The sequence below is a fragment of the Marmota monax genome, unplaced genomic scaffold (genome assembly GCF_021218885.2).
Source record: "Marmota monax isolate L192 unplaced genomic scaffold, Marmota_monax_Labrador192_F-V1.1 WCK01_AAM20220418_F8-fsc00081, whole genome shotgun sequence".
NCBI lineage: Eukaryota > Metazoa > Chordata > Mammalia > Rodentia > Sciuridae > Marmota > Marmota monax.
This window is the reverse complement of record NW_026695234.1, coordinates 5,278,814-5,298,833: the sequence shown is the minus strand read 5'-3', so window position 1 is coordinate 5,298,833 and position 20,020 is coordinate 5,278,814. Positions and strand designations below refer to the sequence as shown.

Genomic DNA, 20,020 nt, shown 5'->3' with positions numbered 1-20,020 from the left:
TATGTTGTTATATTGTATATTGTATGCACGTTCGAATATGTTACAACAAATCCCAACAGGATTATAATAATGCACCAATAAAAAGAAATGGAGGAAAAAAAGAAAAAATACATATCTGGATGTTGCTATGACAATTCAAATCAGCAAATTTTGACTAAAGCAGAATGGCCCTCCACAATATAAATGGACCTCATCCAATTGGTCAAAAGCCTTTGGAGAAAACAGACTGAGGTCCTCTAAAGAAGAGCGGATTCTGCCTCTAGTCTCTCTTTGGACAGCTAGGCCATCAACTCTTTCCTGGATCTCCAGCCTGCCAGCATACCCTGCAGATTGTGGACATGCCAGACTCTACAAATACATCACCCAACTTCTCCAGGGAAACAGAACCAATAAGAGATGAATATATGTGGTTGCCTGTTCTTTGGAGAACCCTAATATACCCTGAGATCTAAACCAAAGACATAAGAAAACCACAGACCAAAATCCCTCGTGAATACAGATCCTCCTTCCATGTTTTTTTCTTTGCCAGTCAGCAGCATTTGAGTTAAGCTGATCACTGTTTCATGAAAACTAGACTTACCAGGGTGACCAAAGAAGGACGTGCAATCCCTGCCTTGATCTGGGAACAGGATGGCCTGGGTCAGCACTAGCCCATAAAGGAATTTTGGTGCACATTAAAGGAGTTACATCTTCTGGGTAGACACAGCTGCACACCAATTCACACTGCTCCATGAGTGGCACCTGGGAAGGATCAGAGCTCCGACTCCAGGTGCCATCATATAGGGCATAACCTGCAGGCAGTGGTAGTCCTGGAGGGCGGTGCTCAGTAGTGGTGTGGGCAGAAGATGGTGACCTAGCTATCCTGGTGCAGCTCCTTTTCTTGCTCCAAAGGACTAGTTTGATTCATCTGGATGAGTTCAAGTGGAAAGGATCCCTTCTCACCACTTGCGATGGTTTGGCTGAAGAGGGAGACCTCTCTAATGGAAGATAATCTTTCGTGTCCAAGTGTGCAGATGGCTGTGCTCCCCTGCTGCTTCCAAGTAGGCTTTCATGGTTTAACTAGGAAGGAACCCAGTGTTGAGTCTTAATTCTGAAAAAATATGCTGTCAATCTGGCTATAGGTGAAGTTTGCATTTTCCCTCTCGATCTTCACCAATTCTCACATTATCTTGGTGCAATCTGTATCCAAGAAGTGAAGCAAATGCAAATGTGGTGAACATTCTCCATTACCAAAATGGGAAAACCGTCTTATCTCCTCATCAAAATGCTTACACCAGGAAATCAGCTCTCTTTCTCTCAGAGGCTCAGCTCTGCTGCCTTTGGCCCAGGCAGTATATAGAGTCTTCGAGCAGGAAAGAGGAGCTGGCAAGAGGAAACCACCAGGCAATCCCAAATCTTCCCTCCCTCCTCGCCCCACAATACCAGGGACTGACTCTATGGCACTCTTATCACCAAGCTGCCCAGTCCCAGCCCTTTTTAATTTGTATTCTGATACAGAGTCTCATTAAATTTCTTAGGGCTTTGCTAAATTGCTGAGGCTAGCCTTGAACTCACTATCATCCTACCACATCCTCCTGAATTGCTGGGATTACAGACACATGCCACGGTACCCAGCTGGTCCCAGGAGCTTAACAAAATTTCTTATCACAACTTTAGCAAATTTAATTCAATAATATAAGCAAGATTAATACATAATGACCAAGAAGAACTTTTTCAGGAAAGCAAGATTGGTTTAATTTATCATATGAACAGACTAAAAAAGTAAAATCATATAATTATCCTATGGCCGCATTAGCCACACTTGACAATATCCCATGTGTGGTTTTTTGTTTGTTTGTTTGTTTGTTTTTTATTAAAATATTTATTTTTTAGTTGTTGTTGGACACAATACCTTTATTTATTTTTATGTGGTACTGAGGATTGAACCCAGGGCCTCACATGTGCCAGGTGAGCACCCTACCACTGAGCCACAACCCCAGCCCCCTCTCACATCTATTTTTTGATAAAAATTCTCAGAAAAGTAGAAAGAGAGAAAAAAAACTTCCTCAGTCTGTTAAAGGATATCTCAGAAAAACCTTAAGCTAACATGCTTAATGATGAAGGACACTGCTTTCCACTAAGTTGGTCAACAAGGCAAGGATGTCTTCCTCTCCACCTCTGTTCCAATGTTACTGGAGTGTGTAGCAAACACAGTAAGCTAAGACACAGACATAAATCACATGCAGTCACAAAGGGAAAAGTTCGACCATCTTTATTAACAGATGACAAAGTCATTGGAAAAGAATCCATAGGAAAAGCAACTAGAATTAATGAGTGAGCTTTGCAAGTATTCAAGGTCCAAGATCAATACACAAAAATCAATTTAGTTCTAAACACTAGCAATGAACAATTAGAAATTTAAATTTTTAAAATACCACATACAACAGCATGAAAAATATAAAATAGGAATAAATCTTGACAAAAGACATGAATATGGATTAGAAGACTCAATATTGTTAGGATGTTGACTTTCCCCAAATCAATCTGTAAATTCAATGCAATCCTGATCAAAATCCAGATAGGCATTTTTGTAGTAATTGAAAAGCCAATTCAAATGCAAGAGCTGAGAATCTAGAGCAGTCAAAACAACTTTCTTTAAAAAAGAATGTCCCCGCTGGGCAGGGTGGTGCACCCCTGTAATCCCAGCTGCTCAGGAGGCTGAGGCAGGAGGATTGTGAGTTCAAAGCCATCCTCACCAAAAGTGAGGTGCTAAGCAATTCAGTTAGACTCTGTCTCTAAATAAAATACAAAAAGGGCTGGGAATGTGGCTAAGTGGTCGAGTACCCCTGAGTTCAATCATGGTACCAAAAAGAAAAAGAATATCCCCGTCATTTATACAAAAAAAGCATATATTTTGCATATTGACTAGCATCTGAGAGTTCATAGCAGCTTTATTTGCATAGCCTAAACCAATAAACAACTAAAAAACCATCAATAGGTACAAAGATAAACAAACCGTGGTATATCCACACAGTGAGTACCCTTGAACAATAAAAAGGAATGAACTATTAATGCATGCAACAAAATGCATGGTTCTCTAAACAATTATGCTGAGTGTAAGAAGCCAGACAAAAATGGTACATATATTATTTCAGTTATATAAAACTCTAGAAAAATGAAAACTACAGTGACTGAAAGCAGATCAGTGGTGCCTGGGGAAAGAGAAATGAGGAGAAGGATCTTCTCAGGGTGCCGAATATTTTTCATTATCTTGATTGTTGATATTTCACAAGTACATATATAAGTATGTACTTGAAAACTTGCAAAATTGATCAGTGATAGAGCTCATTCTTACCATATATGAGGCCCTGGGTTGAATACGCAGCACACACACACACAAATATGCATTTCATATTTGAAGTATGGACAATTTATTCTTTTTTTTTAGTTGCCGATTACCTTTATTTTATTTATTTATATGTGGTGCTGAGAATCGAACCCAGTGCCTCACACATGCCAAGTAAGTGCGTTACCACTGAGCCACAGCCACAGCCCCATGGACAATTTATTCTTGTTTCCTGTTGTTTAAAAGAAAGAGAGAGGGACACACACAAAAAGAGAGAGAGAGAGAGAGGAGAGAAAGAGAAAGCCCAGAAGGGACACAATTTTCCAAAAAGCTCAGATGGAGGGAAGTGTTTCTAAACCTCAGTTTCACATCAGAATCACTGTAGGTAGCTTTAAAACACCTGGGGCCCATGTGGCAGTGGGGGCAGGTATGGAGCAAGAATGGTTAATGGGTGCAGTTGGATAGGAGGAATCATTTCTAATGTCCTATAGCATAGTAGGATAACTAGGATTGACAAATACTTAATTATATATTTTAAAATAGCTAATAGGATTTTTAAAATATTCATAACACAAAGAAACGACAAATGTTTGAGGCAATAAGTAAACCAGTTACCCTCATCTGATCAGTATGCACTGTATACATGCATTGAAACATCGTGCAATATCCCCCAAATTTTACAATTATTATGTAGCAATTAAAAATTTTTAGTACCTTTATTTTATGTATTTCTTTTTTATATATGTGTTTCTTTTTATGTGAAGCTGAGGATGGAACCCAGTGCCTCACACATGCTAGGCAAGTGCTCTACCACTAAGCCACAACCCCAACTTAATTTTTTAAGTCCTAGGGCCCATCTGCAACCCAGATCTGTAAATTTAGAAGGTGGCATCCAGGCATCCATATTTTTTTAACTCCCTCAGAGATTCCAACATGTAGCCAGTGTTGAGAACTGGTGGATGTGGGATATAAGCAAATTTGAGGAAAGCAAGGTATAAGGAAGCATGCAGGGCATGAAAAGGATCCAAAGTGTAGGAGAAATACAGGCCGAGGAAGGGATGCCCACAGTAGAGGAGTTCAATGGGAAAGGAGGACCTAGGGAGAATTATAGTGGCTGGAATTTAAAAGCTAGGAAAAAAACATGCCTGTGAATGAAGCATGTGTACATTTAAACTTTATTCTGTCTCTGATGAAATGAATGTCTGCAAGTAAAGATAGGTCTTGAGGAAGGAAAGATAGGTATGCTAGGAAAAGGGGGACTGAAGGAACCTAGGCTACTATTCAACAGGGTCCTAAAGCCAAGGTCAGACCCTTAGTAGCACTGGGACTTTGTCACACACAACACTCTGTGAGTTTTGGAGAAAAATGAGTCCCTTGATGTCTCTGCCACCCCCACTTGTGACATAATGGAAACTTCTTTGTGACTGGCTCCTAAACACAGCAGCCAGCCCTCATCCGTGGTGAGGCAGCTAAAAGTGTGACAGGCTTGTGATAAGGGACTGGAGTCAACAAGTGGCAGAGGAGGATGGTAGGACAGACCCCTTCACCCTGGAAGCCCACTGGACTAGCAACAAGATGGGTTCCAGGGTGGGAGATGGCCTCTCACAGTGTCCATGTGTGACAGAGGAAGGGAAAAGATGAAGGGAGGCAGGGAGGGCCAAATCCCAGCCAAGTCAGGACAACTCCCATCCCCTGCCCCAGAGCCTTGAAAAGTGCAGGCACCTGCTGGGTTAAAGGGGACATCTTTATTGGCTGAGCAAAGAGAGAAGGCACAGTTGATAGTGATGCTTCTAGAAGCCACTGGGTCTCAGGGTCACTTGTTTGAAGCCCAGTTTCCTCCAAGACGGCTGTACTGACCATCATCATGATCTCGGAGAGGCTAAGAGGTGAAAAGGGAGACAGTGAGACAGGGTCAAAGTTCTTCTGCCCTCTCCGACACCCTCAATGATGGCTTCCTTCTAGAACGCTCCACAAATGCACATGACACATAGTGTCAGCTTCTCCATTCCCACTCACTCCTCCTCCTAATCTTGTCTCCCTCCTCTCAGGGCTCACCTGATAGAGCTGCTCGTTCCTCAGTAGAGTTTGAGTGTCCACAGCTAGAAGAACAAGGGAAGGAGTATCATTAGGGGTGAGGGGGGAAGGGCTAATGATACCCATGAAAGCTACAGAGGGGTCTGCAGCTGGTCATACCCTCCCATGCCCTCAAAAGTCTACATGAGCAATATGGGTGCACAAGTTTTTTCAATATCCAGTGGTAGAACATGGCAAGAATGACCCCCAGATGAGACCAAATCTACCACCAGCCCCATTCTTCAGAAGGAGCATGAGTTTGTTGATTTATATTCTCTGTTTCTCTACTAACCTCCAGAGAGCCTTCCAGTCTCATGGCCTGTAAAGCAGTAGACTCCCAAAGCAAGGAGCAGAGTGGCAACAATGTCAGCAATGATGATGCCAGCCAGGGTGCCTGGGTGCAGCTCCACACAGTTCTGGCACACTGGGGAAGAGGAGGAGTAGAGAGTTTCCAAGATCAGGGAACCATATCTGCCTCCTGTGGCAGCCGTAGGATCTCTCATACTAAGACCCAAACTTCATTAAGATCCTACTGATGGCCTTGCTATATCCTTCTCTCCCCTATCCCAAGGAATTCCCAAAGAGACCCAAGAAGTAATCTCGGCTTGATGGAACCTTAAACTAGGTAATGGGCTAAATCCCTCTGCCAACCAAGCCTGTGGTAACAAGGTCCCTACCACTCTGCCTTGCTGGATCAAGCTCTCTCTCCCTCTCTGAAGACCTCCAGATTTGACTCATGACATTACAAGAGTAACCCCAGTTTATTTAGAGAACAGATTGTTTCATTTCAGAGGCCCGCCATTCCAATCCAATGGGTCCAGGAGGCACATACTTCGATAATATATTTGCAGAGTGGACTTCTTCTTGTCAATCCCTTCACACATATACGTTCCTCGTGGGTCCAGGATGCGTTTTCCCAAGTCCAGATTTTTATTGACTGCTAACTCTGTTCCCACTGTGCCTTCTAGCCACACGACACTGGAATTGCAACGCAAAAACACCTTGTCCTCAATTTCCTCCACAGAGGGGCTCAGACTCGAGGGGCTCACTAAGGGAAAGAAAAATACCATAATCAGAGACAGCTGTTTGGTCTACACCAGACCCCTATTCTGCTGAGGATCACTTTGGGAGTACAGGATAGTCATGGTTTCTAATGAGAGAGGCAGAAGTGATAAGAGAAAGAGTTCAGGAAGTGAACTGCAGTCAGGAAGGTTATGAAGCCGTAGTAGAAGCAGAGAGCAGGCCCTGAGGGACTTGGGGCAAAAGAAGAAGCCGTGAAGCTGGGTTGATCCAAGAACCTTCCTGAAAATGCATTCAGACCACTGATTAGAAGAAGGAGGGAAGAATAGACTGCTGCAGTTCCCAGGAAACTTGGAAAGGCTCAAGAATGTTCCCAGGTTGGAGAGGTCTGCAATTATTCTACTAGAAGTCTTCTAATTCTACTCCCCAATCAATCCCCTATAACACTACCATTTCAACGACTCATCCTCTTTCCTCCCCCTTGTCTCTTCCCCAATATCCACCAGAGGAATGGGGCACTCACTCCTCAAGCCTTCCCCAGGCTTTAGATGATGGCTGGAGTGGGGAGTTGCTGCTATAAACTACCAGCCCAACGATCCAGATTTACGAGAGCAAATCCCATGTAAAGATTTTCAGTTGTTTCACACTTGCTTATGAGAAGAAGGACAGAAAAAATATATTTATCAAATTTATTATTGAGGCTTCACACACAAATCTTGTGGGGAGTTTAAGGCCAGAGGTGAGGCCAGATTCTTTCTAGAGCCACTGAATTTCTTTGACAGCCTGAGAGCATCTCCACAAGGGCACTGGAATCTATAATACCCATCCCAGGGAAAAGTGAAACTTATGTTCTCCCTGAGCTTCATATTCAGGGATTTGGATATAAAAACATTCTTAGAAAATAGTTATTTCTCCTGCATCTGAAGCAAGTCAGGAGTACATGTGTGCACACTCAGGGAGACATATGTATATCAAGTACTTTACTTCCTAGAGCCATGTCTTCTTTGGAATTGTTTCTAGCAGGATTGCTGGGTGTTCCAGGGTTGCTGTGAATTAGGATGACTATTTATTTTATTTTTTTTTTAATTATTTATTTTTTTGTTTAGGTGGACACAATATCTTTATTTATTTTTATGTGGTGCTAAGGATTGAACCCAGTACCTCGCACATGCCAGGCCAGCGCGCTACCACTTGAGCCACAACCCCAGCCCCTAGGATGACTATTTAACCCAGTTTTCCTGAGAGTAAGAGGATTCTGGGACATGGAATTTTCAGAGTTCTCTTGTTTTGTTTTCTTTTGTTTTGTGGTACTGGAGATTAAACCCAGGGCCTCACACATGCTAGTCTAGTGCTCTGTCACTAAGCTACGTCCCCAGCTCCATTTCAGTTTACTTTTTTTTCTTTTCTTTTCTTTTTTTTGAGACAGTGTCTCAGTATGTTGCCCAGGCTGGTTTTGAAATTCTCCTACTTCAAGGAATTCTCCTACTTCACCTTCCTAAGCAGCTGTGATTCTGTTTTAAAACGAACTTAAGACAAGAGCTGGGTGCAGTGAAGCACACCAGTAATCCCAGCTGCTAGAAGACTGAGACAGAAGAACAGCAAGTTCAAGGTCAGCTTCTACAATTTAACAGGATCCTCTGTTAAGATAAATAAAAATAAAAAAGGGCTATGGGGGCTGGGGATGTGGCTCAAGCAATAGCACGCTCGCCTGGCATGCGTGTGGCCCAGGTTCGATCCTCAGCACCACATACAAAACAAAGATGTTGTGTCTGCCGAAAACTAAAAAATAAAATAAAAAAAAAAAGGGCTATGGGTGTAGCTCTGTTAGATCACCTCTAGGTTCAATCCCCTGCACCACAACAAACAGGGATGTATTGGTATACTATTGACCATGTAATGATCTCCACACACCAATCTGCCCTTCTGCTTTCTCAACCTAAAATTAATTTTTCTCTTAAAGCATTCCCCTGAGTCCTGGAACATGACTCCAGATGGTCACATAATGATGGACAAATGAATAAGAGCCCTGAAAATACTGGAAGGAGTGCATATAGTTCCACTAAGGCACACACATACTGAACAATTTCCTACAGATCTCTGGCCTAAGCTCTTTAAAGAGAGACATTCAGGGCCAACATGTGCCCTGGCTAGAGTAAGTTGAAGCTAAGCACCTCTTTTCTACCTCTCAACCCTGCCCTCCTGACACCTAGGGTGCCTGGTGAATTGGAACAACATTGAGAAGCACTTTCCAGTGGACCTCTCTCCCAGTAGTAATGTCCTTTGCAGGGACCTTCCGCCACCTGCTTGGAGAAGCCTTACTTACCTTGATGGAGAATGGCAGCCAGTATCAGATGGGACAGAAACCTGCTGAGTTCCATTTTTTGGTAGAATTCACCCAGCAGATAGAGCCAGGTCAAGGAACTACCAACCAGAGTGAAAGATACCTTCCCCCAAATGATTCATGGGTATGCGGAAAAAGTAAAGAGTTGGGGAGGAGCTGTAAGATGTCTGCCTCTCTGCTCTCTGCCTTTGATGAAAGGAGTAGGTCAGGGGTGGGGTAGGAAGGAAGCAGTTGCAAATTGTTCTTTCTCTGAGCAGGGAGCTTGGGGTTGGGACGGAAGTCAAAGTAGAGAATATGGAGAAGATTGCCTGGACTTCTAGGAGGTGAATGGAGATTTAGGACAGCCTTTCCTGAGTCATTGGTGAAAAATGAGAACTTCACAGTCCCTGTTGACAACCTAACTACATTTACTTACTAGTTAAAAACTGCCACCTCTCACAGCCCCTTGAGAGAAGGTATGACCCCCATTGCACAATCCTATCAGCTAGGTTCCTCCCATTTCTGGTATTTCTCAGGACCCTTCCCTGGGCAGACTGGGACACCAGATGGAACAGCTTCTAGCCACTGGGAAATTGGACTTCAGAGCATCGCCAGCCAAAGACTTGAATCCCAGCTCCACTTCGAGAGCCAGGCATGGAATTCTCCAGAGCCTCATTCTCAGTATCATTATAAGGATTTGAAAAAAGTGTTTGTATAGTGTCTGCCACATCAGATGTGCTCCGTAAGAGGAAGTTATTAATAACAATATAATCAACTCCCTGGCAAAATTAAGCCTTCCCAGGAGACAATGTACTTTTTCCCCTTGTGACCTGTAGGGATCTGAAACTCCATACTTCTACAATAGGACTGAGCCATGTCTGTCCTGCTCACTGCTGGGATTTTGTGACAGGCACATAACAGAGCTCTGTGAATTTCTGTTGGTCACTGATTGACTGGATGAGGGAGACAGGGACCTCAGATTCTTGAAACTCAATCCAGGCCTTACCCCTGGAAATGTGCTGGCAGTCCTGTTGAAATTCTCCCATCTACTCTCTTCCAGGCAGGCACCACTTTATGATCTCAAAAAAATAGTGACAAAAATTCCTGAATGAAGGCCTAGTCAGAGGTGCTTTTGCACATGGAGTTCCAGCTCCAAGCACCCAAGAATCCTGCCTAAAGTCATTAGTTATAGCATCAAGTGACAACTGGCTGCAATCCTAGCAACAACAGGAAGCAGGATGTTTATCTCTCTCATGAAGAAAAGAGGTCAGGATCATACCCGAAACCTAGCATCCAAAGGGGTTCTCAGGGCAAGCCAAGTCTCTGAGTGGAAATTCAGTTCTCTCTCCCTCTCCCTCCTTACCACCTCCTCTGTACTCCTTAACAGAAAAACAAGAGGCATCTATCTGCACCTGCAGCCCTGAGAAAGCCCCTGCTGCCCACACTTGAAGCAGAGGGTGTAGGCTCTGGGTTCTTGCCTTTGTGCAGGGGCCCTAGGTGCTGGGCGGAGCCAAACCAGTTGCTGCTCAGGCTGGCTGGCTGCTAAGGCTTGCTCCACACTTCTGCCAAGAAGAGTAGAAACTGACATGGAGCAGGGGAAAGGTCTGACTGGCTTCATCCTGGCTATCATTCTTCTTCAAGGTAAGAGCCGCTAGGGGGTCTGGCAACCTGGAGAAGGGCTCACTGGTAGAGGCCATCACCAGAAAGACAGGGCTGCTGGAATCCTAACCTTGAACCTACCTCAGCAGTCACCCTGGAATTCAAAGAAGGAAAGGCAAAAATGAAACTTCTTACTGTTCTCAACTAGAGAGAAGTAATGTCTCAAAGGGGTTCTTATCTCTGAGAAATCAAAATAGAGGGCTTAACTGAGAAGACCTGCTGCCGCCATCTTAGGCTTGAATGTAGCCCAAAAGGGCACAGGCAAGAAAACTGAAAGGGAAAGGTACCTGTTCTCTGATTCAGAGATGGGCTTAGCAGTAGACCTGTGAATGACTCACTCACTCACTTGGTCAGTTGGCCAACTGGTCAACAAACATGGGTAAGATCCAAATGGGCAGATAGTGCAGAAGGATAAAAAGATAAATAAAAAGTTTCTGCTCTAAAGAGCTTATGGTGTAATTAGAGAGTTAAATTTCAATGTTGCCATACTAAGCATAAGGTGCAATCAGGGTTGCCTTAATGAATGTCCAGTTTAAAATATCCAATGGTCATCTGGAGTCTGGACACATGGAGGGAAGCCAAAACCACTATAGTTATTGATATTGCACAAGTACCATGTGATATGTGAGGATGGAACTGTAAGACACCAACTCTTATGAGATAATTAGAGGGGGGAAAAAAAAAACCTCAAGAAAGCAATGAAAGAATGATCAAGGACCTGAAATAATCAGAAGAGTACAAAGCATGGAATAGACAGCTTCCAGAGGAGAGAATTACCAAGACTGTGAAATGTTATCGAGAGTCCAACCACATAACAACATATTTAAAATTTAAGTTTGTGGGATCTGGCAAAATAAAAGTCATGAGTAATTAAATAAGAACAGTTTTGGTGGAATAGTGTGAGTGAAAACCTAATGGATGAAGGCAGGTGACAAAGGGCAGTGAGTATAGGCTACTCTTGAAAGAAACTTGAATGAAAGGCAGGTCGGATGGAGCAGGAGGCAGAGGTAAAAGTACAGTCTAAAAAGAAATATTTTTGAGGGTAAGAGAAACTTGAGCACATTTGTTGATGTCGGAAGTACAGAGCTAGGAAGGGAGTCAAGGGCACAGAGGGTAAGGCAATATTACCTGCTGGGACTAGCAGAAAGGAAATACAGATGGCTTGGCCATTGGGAGACTTGTAAAGAGAAAGAAGCTGGAGAAAAGTCTAACAGGACCTGTGTTCTCAAAAAAAACTAAGTGGAAGGCAATATCACCCGCTGAAACTGCGCTGATGATAGCCAAGTGGGAAACTTAAGAAGACAGGGAGAGTGTGGAATTATTTCTGAGAGAAAAGGGGTAAAGAGAGAGGTAACACAGGTTAGAGGGCAGCCCAGGAGCTGGAGGGAGCTTAGCTGCATATAGTGAAAAGAGCTTTGGATCAAGCAATAGAAATGTGAGCTCCGGGTCCAGCTCAGACACCAATGAGCTGTGCGTGCACTCTGGAACAAGGCCTCCAACCCTCTCTGGGCTCAGTTCTCTAAACAATCAATCCAGAAATTTTGCTATAGGAGCTCTCAAGTTCTGAAAGGAAGCAACACTCAGATGTAACAAACATCAGCAATAGTTCCATTTCCTTCCTTTGGAATCTGAGTTTGAAGCAATTTGGTGATCAATTCTTGGGGAGAAGGGCTGCTAAGAAATCTATTTAACTGTTATGCCTTTCTTCTGCATTTACTCCTTTATGCATTCAGGCATTTGTCCAACAATAAGAAGCTCCTACCATGTGTAGGCATTGTGTTGGGGACCATTCATAAGCAGTTCAGCCCTGCACAAAATTCTAAGATAGTTGACTCCTTCCAGCAATTTCTATCATACTTTGACTCCTGACCAGCTCTCTTCATCATACATTCTACCTCTAGCCACACTGCTTCTCTTGTCCTTTACCAAATCTGTATCTTCACTCACCTGTTTTTTTTCCTACCCCAAATGTCTTTCTCTGCCTAATGAATTCTTACAGGTTCGTTCTTCAGGATTCAGCCAAATTTCTCACAACAGCTTCTATTTTTTTTCAAATGCATTCACATTAGTACTAAAAGATAAGTTATGAGTTCTATTACATTAATTACATATGCTTATTTTTTCCACTTCATCTTAAATTCTTTGGAAGAGCAACTGGTTCTTGACATCACCACCCTTTTCCTTCACAATACTTTATCATGTTAGGTCATCATAATGCTCGGTAAATGTTTGAATTAAATCAAATTGAATTAATTCCAGAGCTATTTATCTGTACTACTCTACCATGCAACCTGTTATGGAGAGAGATTTGAGGGCTAATTGAATAGCTCATTTTCCTGGGACTCACTTTTCAGGGTTTCTATAATAAACTCACTTTTCAGGGTTTCTATAAGAAATAGATTGCCAAGATTTTAGAAATAAGGCAACTTCAAAGGCTTTGGCCACACTTACCCCTTGATAGGGTTTTAGTTGCTAACAGAATAGAACATTCTGGGCTGTATAGTCAATACCTTTACATATACTGCAATACAATTTGGATGCTAACCCCCCAGAGTTAATGGCAGATCTCACAAGTTAAGAGCATAGCTGCCAACAAAATTGTCCTCCCTGCAAAGGTATTCCCACAAATGCGGGAGTCCCCAGACCTCACTAACTGACAAACTAGCTGTATATCCAGAGAGTTCCCATGACTCCTCATGTTTGAACATGTACTAGAATGACTCACAGAACTCAGGAAAGTATTTTACTTACTGTTACAGCAAATATATATATATATATATATATATATATATATATATATATATATTCGGCTAAATGAAGAAACAGAGAGGGCAAGGCCTTGGGAAGTTCTAAACACAAAGTGTCTATGGCCTCTCCCTGGGGAATCAGAACCCATCACCTTCCCAGCAACCATGAAGCTCCATTACGTTATTATGGAGGTGCCACCACAGAGTCACAGTTAATTGAATCATTGGCCAGTTAACTGAATTCCATCTCAGCCACTCCCCTCCCAGGATTGGCAGCAGTGACTTCAAAGCCCCATATGGTTGGTCTTGACCAGGCCCATCCTGAGTCATTGCCTTAGCATGAGCTCAAGTACAGTCCAAGTGGGTACCAAGAATAGCAGATGCACTGCATCACTCATAAAATCCAAGGGCTAGAAACTCCCTTCCAGGAAGCTGGGACAAAAACCAAACAAATTCTTCATTATAATGTTGACTTCAATTCAGTAATTTAGGCTACATCCAGGAATGTGGGAACAGATTCTGTCATTCCCATGGGTTAGAATCCCTCTTGATCTTGACCTCAAATGACCATGAGAATACTTCAGGGCATCACAATAACTCCATGCCCACCTGATCCTCTCTCTGTTGTCTACAGGTGCTGTGGCCCAGTCAAAGAAAGGTAGGAAAAAACAGACTTCTTTCTGTCCCCAAACTCTGAGGAAATTCATAGAAATGTGACTTGCTACAGAAGTAGTGCACACCTCTAAACTCAACTCCTTGGAGTATTACAAGTTCCAGACCAGCCTCAGCAACTTAGCAAGACCCTTAGCAATTAGTGAGACCCTGTCTCAAAATAAAAAATAAAAAGGGATGTGGCTCAGTGGTAAAGCATGCCTGGATTTAATGCCCAATACTGAAAATAAAAAGTCCCTCAGGAGGAAACAGTTTTAGAAAGGATGAGGTGAAGGGTGATAGATAGCTGCTATCTCCATTATCCACCAAATCAGCCCTGCTGCAACCTGTTCTGGGCAGCTTTCCTATAGATAAGCAATGTCTGGTCCTTGCAGGAGAAAGAAGAACCTGGTAAATACACAGGTCACACGTAACTGTGACCTGCGAGCCAGTAGCATTGGCATCTCCTAGGAGTATGTTTATAATGCAGAATCTCTCCTCACCAGGACTACACATTGAAGTTTGAGGCACAACTTTATTACTACACTAAAGGTCTTCTCCTGGTACCCTGAGGTAGAGAGAATTTCAGAGGCAAGACCCTTAACAGAATATCGGGCTTTTCCTTTTCAGAAAAACGTCTGATAACAGTGAATGAAGATCGAGAAGATGGTTCAGTACTTCTGACTTGTGACTTGACCGACAAATACATACAATGGTTTAAAGATTCTCCAAATACACTTGTCCAAAATACAAGTGAAAAAACATTCAATATAGGAAGTAATGCCAAAGACCCTCAAGGGATATATTGGTGTGGAGGATCAGAGTACACTTCAAAGCCATTCCAAGTTTATTATAGAAGTATGTAATCCCCTTTGGTTTGTTTGTTGTGAAATTAAGTGGTGCTTACTCTTCTGGTGAGATTACTGTCTAGGATGAAGGTAGAAATAGATACTGAACAGTGACTACAGTAATAGCCATTTCTCTTCATCTCAGTTTGCTTCTTTTTTTTTTTTTTTTTGCTGGGGGATTGAACTCAGGGGCACTCCACCACTGAGCCACATCCCCAGCCCTTATTTTGTATTTCATTTAGAGACAGGGTCTCACTGAGTTACTTTTAGCACCTCACTTTTTTGCTGAGGCTGGCTTTGAACTCGCAATCCTGCTGTCTCAGCCTCCCAAGCCGCTGGGATTACAGGCGCTGCTTTTTTAACAAGACAGTTTTCTCATCTTTTTGAAAAAGCATAATTAGTCCTGTAAACGCTGGCTTACTTTTGGTTGGGTCCCATGAATTGGAGAAGCTTAGCAACACTGGTAAACTGAGTTGGGTGGGGGAGTGGGAATGTAAGGAAGATTACAAGGTGAGCAGCAGTGAAGAGAGGGATACAGGGGTGGGGAGAACAGGACCTGGGTTTTCTTCTATTCCACATAGTTCCTGGGCTTCCCTAGGACTTCTCAGTGAGGAACATTGAGAAGCACTGAGTTCTTGGTCCAAGGATCTTCCCTAACCATACCTCTAACAGAGGGAGAAGCCTGCCGCCCCAGACAGAAGCATTGTTGCTGGTAGGCAAGAGAAAAAGATCCAGGAAGAACAACACTCACACCCTATGGGAGGCTCATCCCTCACTGTGCCTGGTTTCCCCCAGTGTGTCAGAACTGCATTGAGCTAAATGCAGCCACTGTATCTGGCTTCATCTTCGCTGAAATCATCAGCATTTTCTTCCTTGCTGTTGGAGTCTACTTTATTGCTGGACAGGACGGAGTTCGCCAGTCAAGAGGTAAAAGAGGGCTGAGGGTATGGCCTAGTGGTAGAGCACCTGGCTAGCATGCAGAAGTCCCTGGATTAGATCCCCTGCACCACAAAAACAAAATGAGGAGGTAAAAAAATGTTCTTACCTGAGATGTGGAACCACCCAAGACCTTACCTTTCCTTCCTACCAAAATAGATCCAATAACAGAGACCATGCTGGCACATGTTGCTAATGTGCAGACTTGGGTGAGGCAGGAAAGAGACATTTGGTGTTACCCCAGTATATTTACCTGTTCTAAGACCCAACTTCCTCTGATTTGTTCTCTGTGTTTTTTGAAAACTCTTTACTGAAGTAAAACCTACATATAGAAAAGTGAATCACAAGCTTACAGCTGAAAACATTCAACAAAACAAACATCCATGCATCCAGCACCCAGTTTAAGAAAGAAAGTATTGGCCTGGGGTTGTGGCTCAGTGGTAGAGTGCTTGCCTAGCATGTGTGAGACACTGGGTTTGATTCTCAGCACCACATACCAATAAATGAGTAAAATAAAGGTCCATCAACAACTAAAATTTTTAAAAAATATAAAGAAAGAAAGAAAATATCACCAACACCATAGAAGCTCCTCTTAGGATCATTTTCAACCACTACCCATCCCACTACCCCACTACTATCCTGACTTCTAACAACAGAGATCAATGTATCCTATTTCATTGTGGTTGTTCTTTAGGCAAATGAACTCATGCAATAAGAATTCTTGTGCGTGGCTTCTCTCACTCAAAAATACACTTATGAGATTTATCCATGTTCTTGTGTATTGTTGATTCTTATACTATTTAGTATTCCATTGTGTGAATATGGTCTTTTTGTTGTTGTTGTTCAGGGGCACTTAACCATGGAGCCACATCCCAGCCCTTTTTTATATTTAGAGACAGAGTCTCCCTGAGTTACTAAGGGCCTTGCTAAGTTGCTAAGGCTGACTTTGAACTCATGATCTTCCTGCCTGTCTCCTAAGCCACTGGGATTTTAGGAATGCACTGCCATGCCCAGATGGACCATATTTTTAATATTAAACACAAATATGCCTTTTGTTTTTATCCAAGAAATAAAAAAAAAATAATATGAGATTGAAAATTTTATCAAAATACCAATGTCAATTTATCATTCTTATGTATGTGTATTTTATTTTTTGTGCAGCTTCAGACAAGCAGACTCTGTTGCCCAATGACCAGCTTTACCAGGTAAGGGATAAGGAATGAAAGACACAATGCCATCATTAGTTGGGATGAAACTTAGGGAGAGAAGCAAATCATTTAGAAACTACTGTTCAGAGAATGAACCACTTACAGCATACCAAATGATAAGATGATTGTCCTTTTGAGCAGAATGGGAAAAATAAAGAGAAGGACTGAAAGAGACTGAGGAAAAGTTGAAGAATATACTGAGAGGGACACATAAAGAAGCTATACACAGATCCTCCCTCTCCTCATCTTCTTTTGGCCCCTAGGAACATAAAGCACCCACTCCATATCCTTGCACATAAAAAGCATTCAGTTAACCAGGCATGGTGACACCCACCTGTAATCCCAGAGACTTGGGAGGCTGAGGATCCCAGTTTGAGGCCAGCCTCAGCAATTTAGCAAAACTGTATTTCAAAATAAAAAAACAAAAAGGGAAGGGATGTAGCTCAGAGGTAGAGCACCACTGGATTCAAACCAGAAAGAAGGAAAGGAAGGAAGGAAGGGAAAGAAAGAAAGGAAGAAAACAGACAAGCCAGGTACAATGGCACACACCTGTAATCCCAGCAGCTCAGGAGACTGAGGCAAAAGGATTTCAAGTTCAAAGCCAGCCTCAGCAACTTAGAAAGACATGAAGCAACTTAAAGGCTGTCTTTAAAAAATTTTTAAATTAAAAATGCTGGAGATGTGGCTCAGTGGTTGAGCACCCCTGGATTAAATCCCCAATACCAAAAGAAGAAGAGGAGGAGGAGGAGGAGGAGGAAAGAAGAGGAAGGAAAAAGAATTCAATCAGTATGCACCATATTAATTAAGAGTGGGTAGGAAAGATGGGTTTACTACTTTGCTGTCCTCTTCAGCCTCTCAAGGATCGGGAAGATGACCAGTACAGCCGTCTTCAAGGAAACCACCAAAGGAAGAAGTGACCTCAGGACTCAAGAGTAGGTGGTTCTTCAACACCAGTTCAGAGTAAGTGCCTTTACATCTCCTCTCCCCCAACTGCTGCCAAGTATGACTCTCTTCCCCAAGCAACTACAAAGATGTGTGTGTGTGTGTGTGTGTGTGTGTGTGTATGAGAGAGAGAGAGAGAGAGAGAGAGACACGCATGAGAAGCAGTTGACTGTGGAGTCCCTTTTCTACAAATACTGAGACCAGTACTGGTTGCCTTGACCTAAGAAAATATGAATGCTGTGTGTAGCTAAATCCTCTTAGAGCAGGGCCTCAAGCCACAGAGATGCTAAATATTAACCTTATTAGTGTCTCTCCACATCCTATTAGCATTTTGGTCTAGTTGATTCTTTGGGTTGTCCTGTGCAGATGCCAGTAGTAGCCCCATTATTATTTGGGGCTTACTGAAAGCGTTATTTGATTTTCCAACCAATTGCAATTTTTCTTTTTTTAATCCAGGTGTTCTTCCTTCTACTGAGTTCTCAGAATCAAAGCAATACATTTTGGAGAGCTCTCAGCAAAGAGATTTTCAGCCCTAATTCTAAACTCCAGGATTGCAGAAATGACAAACCAAGAGGAGGGGCCACCAGAGCAAATTTGGGTTTTTCTCAAAATAAAAGTCAAGGCTGGAGATATGGTTCAATAATAGAGCACTTGTTTATCTGTCTAGCATGTATGAACTCTGTGAGGCCCTGGGTTCAAACCGGGGTGGGCGGGGGCTGTAAAAATAAGCACAATGTGGTGTTTCAAGAGTGCCACCTATTGGTAAAAATGTAAATTGAAAGTAAAAAATAACCCCTCTATTAGAACAGATTTTTTTTTTTTTTAAGTTTAAATTTTTACTGAGTTTTTGTATAGGTCATAGTTCATGTGGCTCAAACATGCAGTGTTCACTTGCATTCCTATCTACCAGTTGCCTTCTCCATAGGTAAACCAGTTTCTTATATAGCTTCCCAAAGGTGTGTGTGTGTGTGTGTGTGTGTGTATCTTCTGGGCATTAAAGAGAAAATTCTCAAATACACATTTTTTTCCCTTCCCCTGTTTTTCACATAGATGATAGCATACTAGATATATTTCATTTCCCCTAATAAAACCTGAAGATTATATATTCCAAATAAAAATAACTATAAAATGCAGTCACATTGTATAGATTGATTTTAGTCATTTATTGATGGACATTTAAGTTGGTTCTAATCTTTCTCTTAAAACAGTGCTACAATGGCTAACATATTACTGTCATTTTAAAATAATTGCATTGAATTGAAATTTGTGTGCCACAAAATTCACCTATTTTTAAGTGATTCACCTGTTCTCAGAATTTTTAGCAAATTTACCCTTCACCATTACCATAATTCAGTCTTAGAACATTTCCTTATAACATCATTCTCTTAAGATGTGCTGTTTTGCCATCTCTCTGTTCTCACCCTCAGCCCCAGGTAACCACAAATCTTTTCTGATTTTTGTTTTGTTTTGTCTTGTTTTTTGTTTGTTTGTTACCAGGTACTGAACCCAGGGGCGCTTAACCACTGAACACCCCAAGCCATTTTTGTTTATTATTTTGAGACAAGATCTCAATAAGTTGCTTAGGCCTCACTTAAATTGCTGAGGCTGGCCTCAAACTTGCCATCCTCTTTTCTCAGCCTCCTGAGTTGCTGGGATTGCAGTGTGCACCACCACACCCAGCCTTTTCTGAACATTTCATATAAATGGAATCAGCATGAAATCTTTACATCCTTTAGTATGTTTTCAGGGTTCATCCATGTTATAACATGTTTCAGAATTTTGTTTCATTGTTGCTGAAATTAATTTTATGGATACTCCACATTTTGTTTATCCATTCACCAATAAATGGACATTTGGGTTGTTTCCATTTTTGCCTATTATAAATAATGCTAATATGTACATTCTCAAGCAATTCTTTGTGTAAATATGTTTTCAATTTTCTGGGTTAGATAACTAGAAGTGAAGAATTTCTAGATTACATGTCAAATTCATGTTTAACATTTTAAGAAACTGCCAATTTTTTTCCCAAACTGGCCAAACTATCTTACATTCCCATCAACAATGTATAAGGGCCACTGTTTTTCTGTATCCTCACCAATATTTATCACTGTCCATTTTTAAAAATATTTTTAATTGTCAATGGATCTTTATTTATTTATATGTGGTACTCAGAATTGAACCCTCTGCCTCACACATGCTAGGCAAGTGCTCTACCACTGAGCCATGACCCCAGCCCTTATCACTGTCCATTTTAAAATAGTTATTTTAGTGGATATAAAATAATATCATAG

At 42.0% G+C, this 20,020-nt stretch overlaps 2 protein-coding genes across 2 annotated transcripts; one reads left to right on the top strand and one right to left on the bottom strand.

Moving 5' to 3' along the window:
• Window positions 1-2,236: 2,236 nt before the first annotated feature.
• LOC124088859 (T-cell surface glycoprotein CD3 delta chain) lies at window positions 2,237-8,927 on the bottom strand. Its single transcript, XM_046438655.2, has 5 exons — window positions 8,742-8,927; window positions 6,231-6,446; window positions 5,691-5,822; window positions 5,381-5,424; window positions 2,237-5,204 (listed from the first exon to the last, which is right to left on the bottom strand). Exons 1-5 carry the CDS (start codon window positions 8,794-8,796, stop codon window positions 5,139-5,141), a joined length of 513 nt encoding a protein of 170 aa, XP_046294611.1. The 5' UTR covers window positions 8,797-8,927; the 3' UTR covers window positions 2,237-5,138.
• Window positions 8,928-10,031: 1,104 nt separating this feature from the next.
• On the top strand, window positions 10,032-18,862 carry LOC124088858 (T-cell surface glycoprotein CD3 gamma chain). The gene is made up of 7 exons (XM_046438654.2): window positions 10,032-10,379; window positions 13,779-13,802; window positions 14,426-14,653; window positions 15,439-15,570; window positions 16,741-16,784; window positions 17,639-17,747; window positions 18,186-18,862. Exons 1-6 carry the CDS (start codon window positions 10,325-10,327, stop codon window positions 17,702-17,704), a joined length of 549 nt encoding a protein of 182 aa, XP_046294610.1. The 5' UTR covers window positions 10,032-10,324; the 3' UTR covers window positions 17,705-17,747; window positions 18,186-18,862.
• The last annotated feature ends 1,158 nt before the right edge of the window (window positions 18,863-20,020 follow it).

Excerpts from the sequence above, each read along its gene's own strand:
- LOC124088859 (XM_046438655.2), bottom strand. The coding sequence starts at position 8,796 with ATGGAACTCAGCAGGTTTCTGTCCCATCTGATACTGGCTGCCATTCTC. Across the intron at positions 6,447-8,741 it reads GGCTGCCATTCTCCATCAAG|TGAGCCCCTCGAGTCTGAGC; the intron begins GTAAGTAAGGCT and ends TCTTTCCCTTAG. Across the intron at positions 5,823-6,230 it reads TCTGCAAATATATTATCGAA|TGTGCCAGAACTGTGTGGAG; the intron begins GTATGTGCCTCC and ends CCTCTTCCCCAG.
- LOC124088858 (XM_046438654.2), top strand. The coding sequence starts at position 10,325 with ATGGAGCAGGGGAAAGGTCTGACTGGCTTCATCCTGGCTATCATTCTT. Across the intron at positions 10,380-13,778 it reads GGCTATCATTCTTCTTCAAG|GTGCTGTGGCCCAGTCAAAG; the intron begins GTAAGAGCCGCT and ends TGTTGTCTACAG. Across the intron at positions 16,785-17,638 it reads CCAATGACCAGCTTTACCAG|CCTCTCAAGGATCGGGAAGA; the intron begins GTAAGGGATAAG and ends TGTCCTCTTCAG.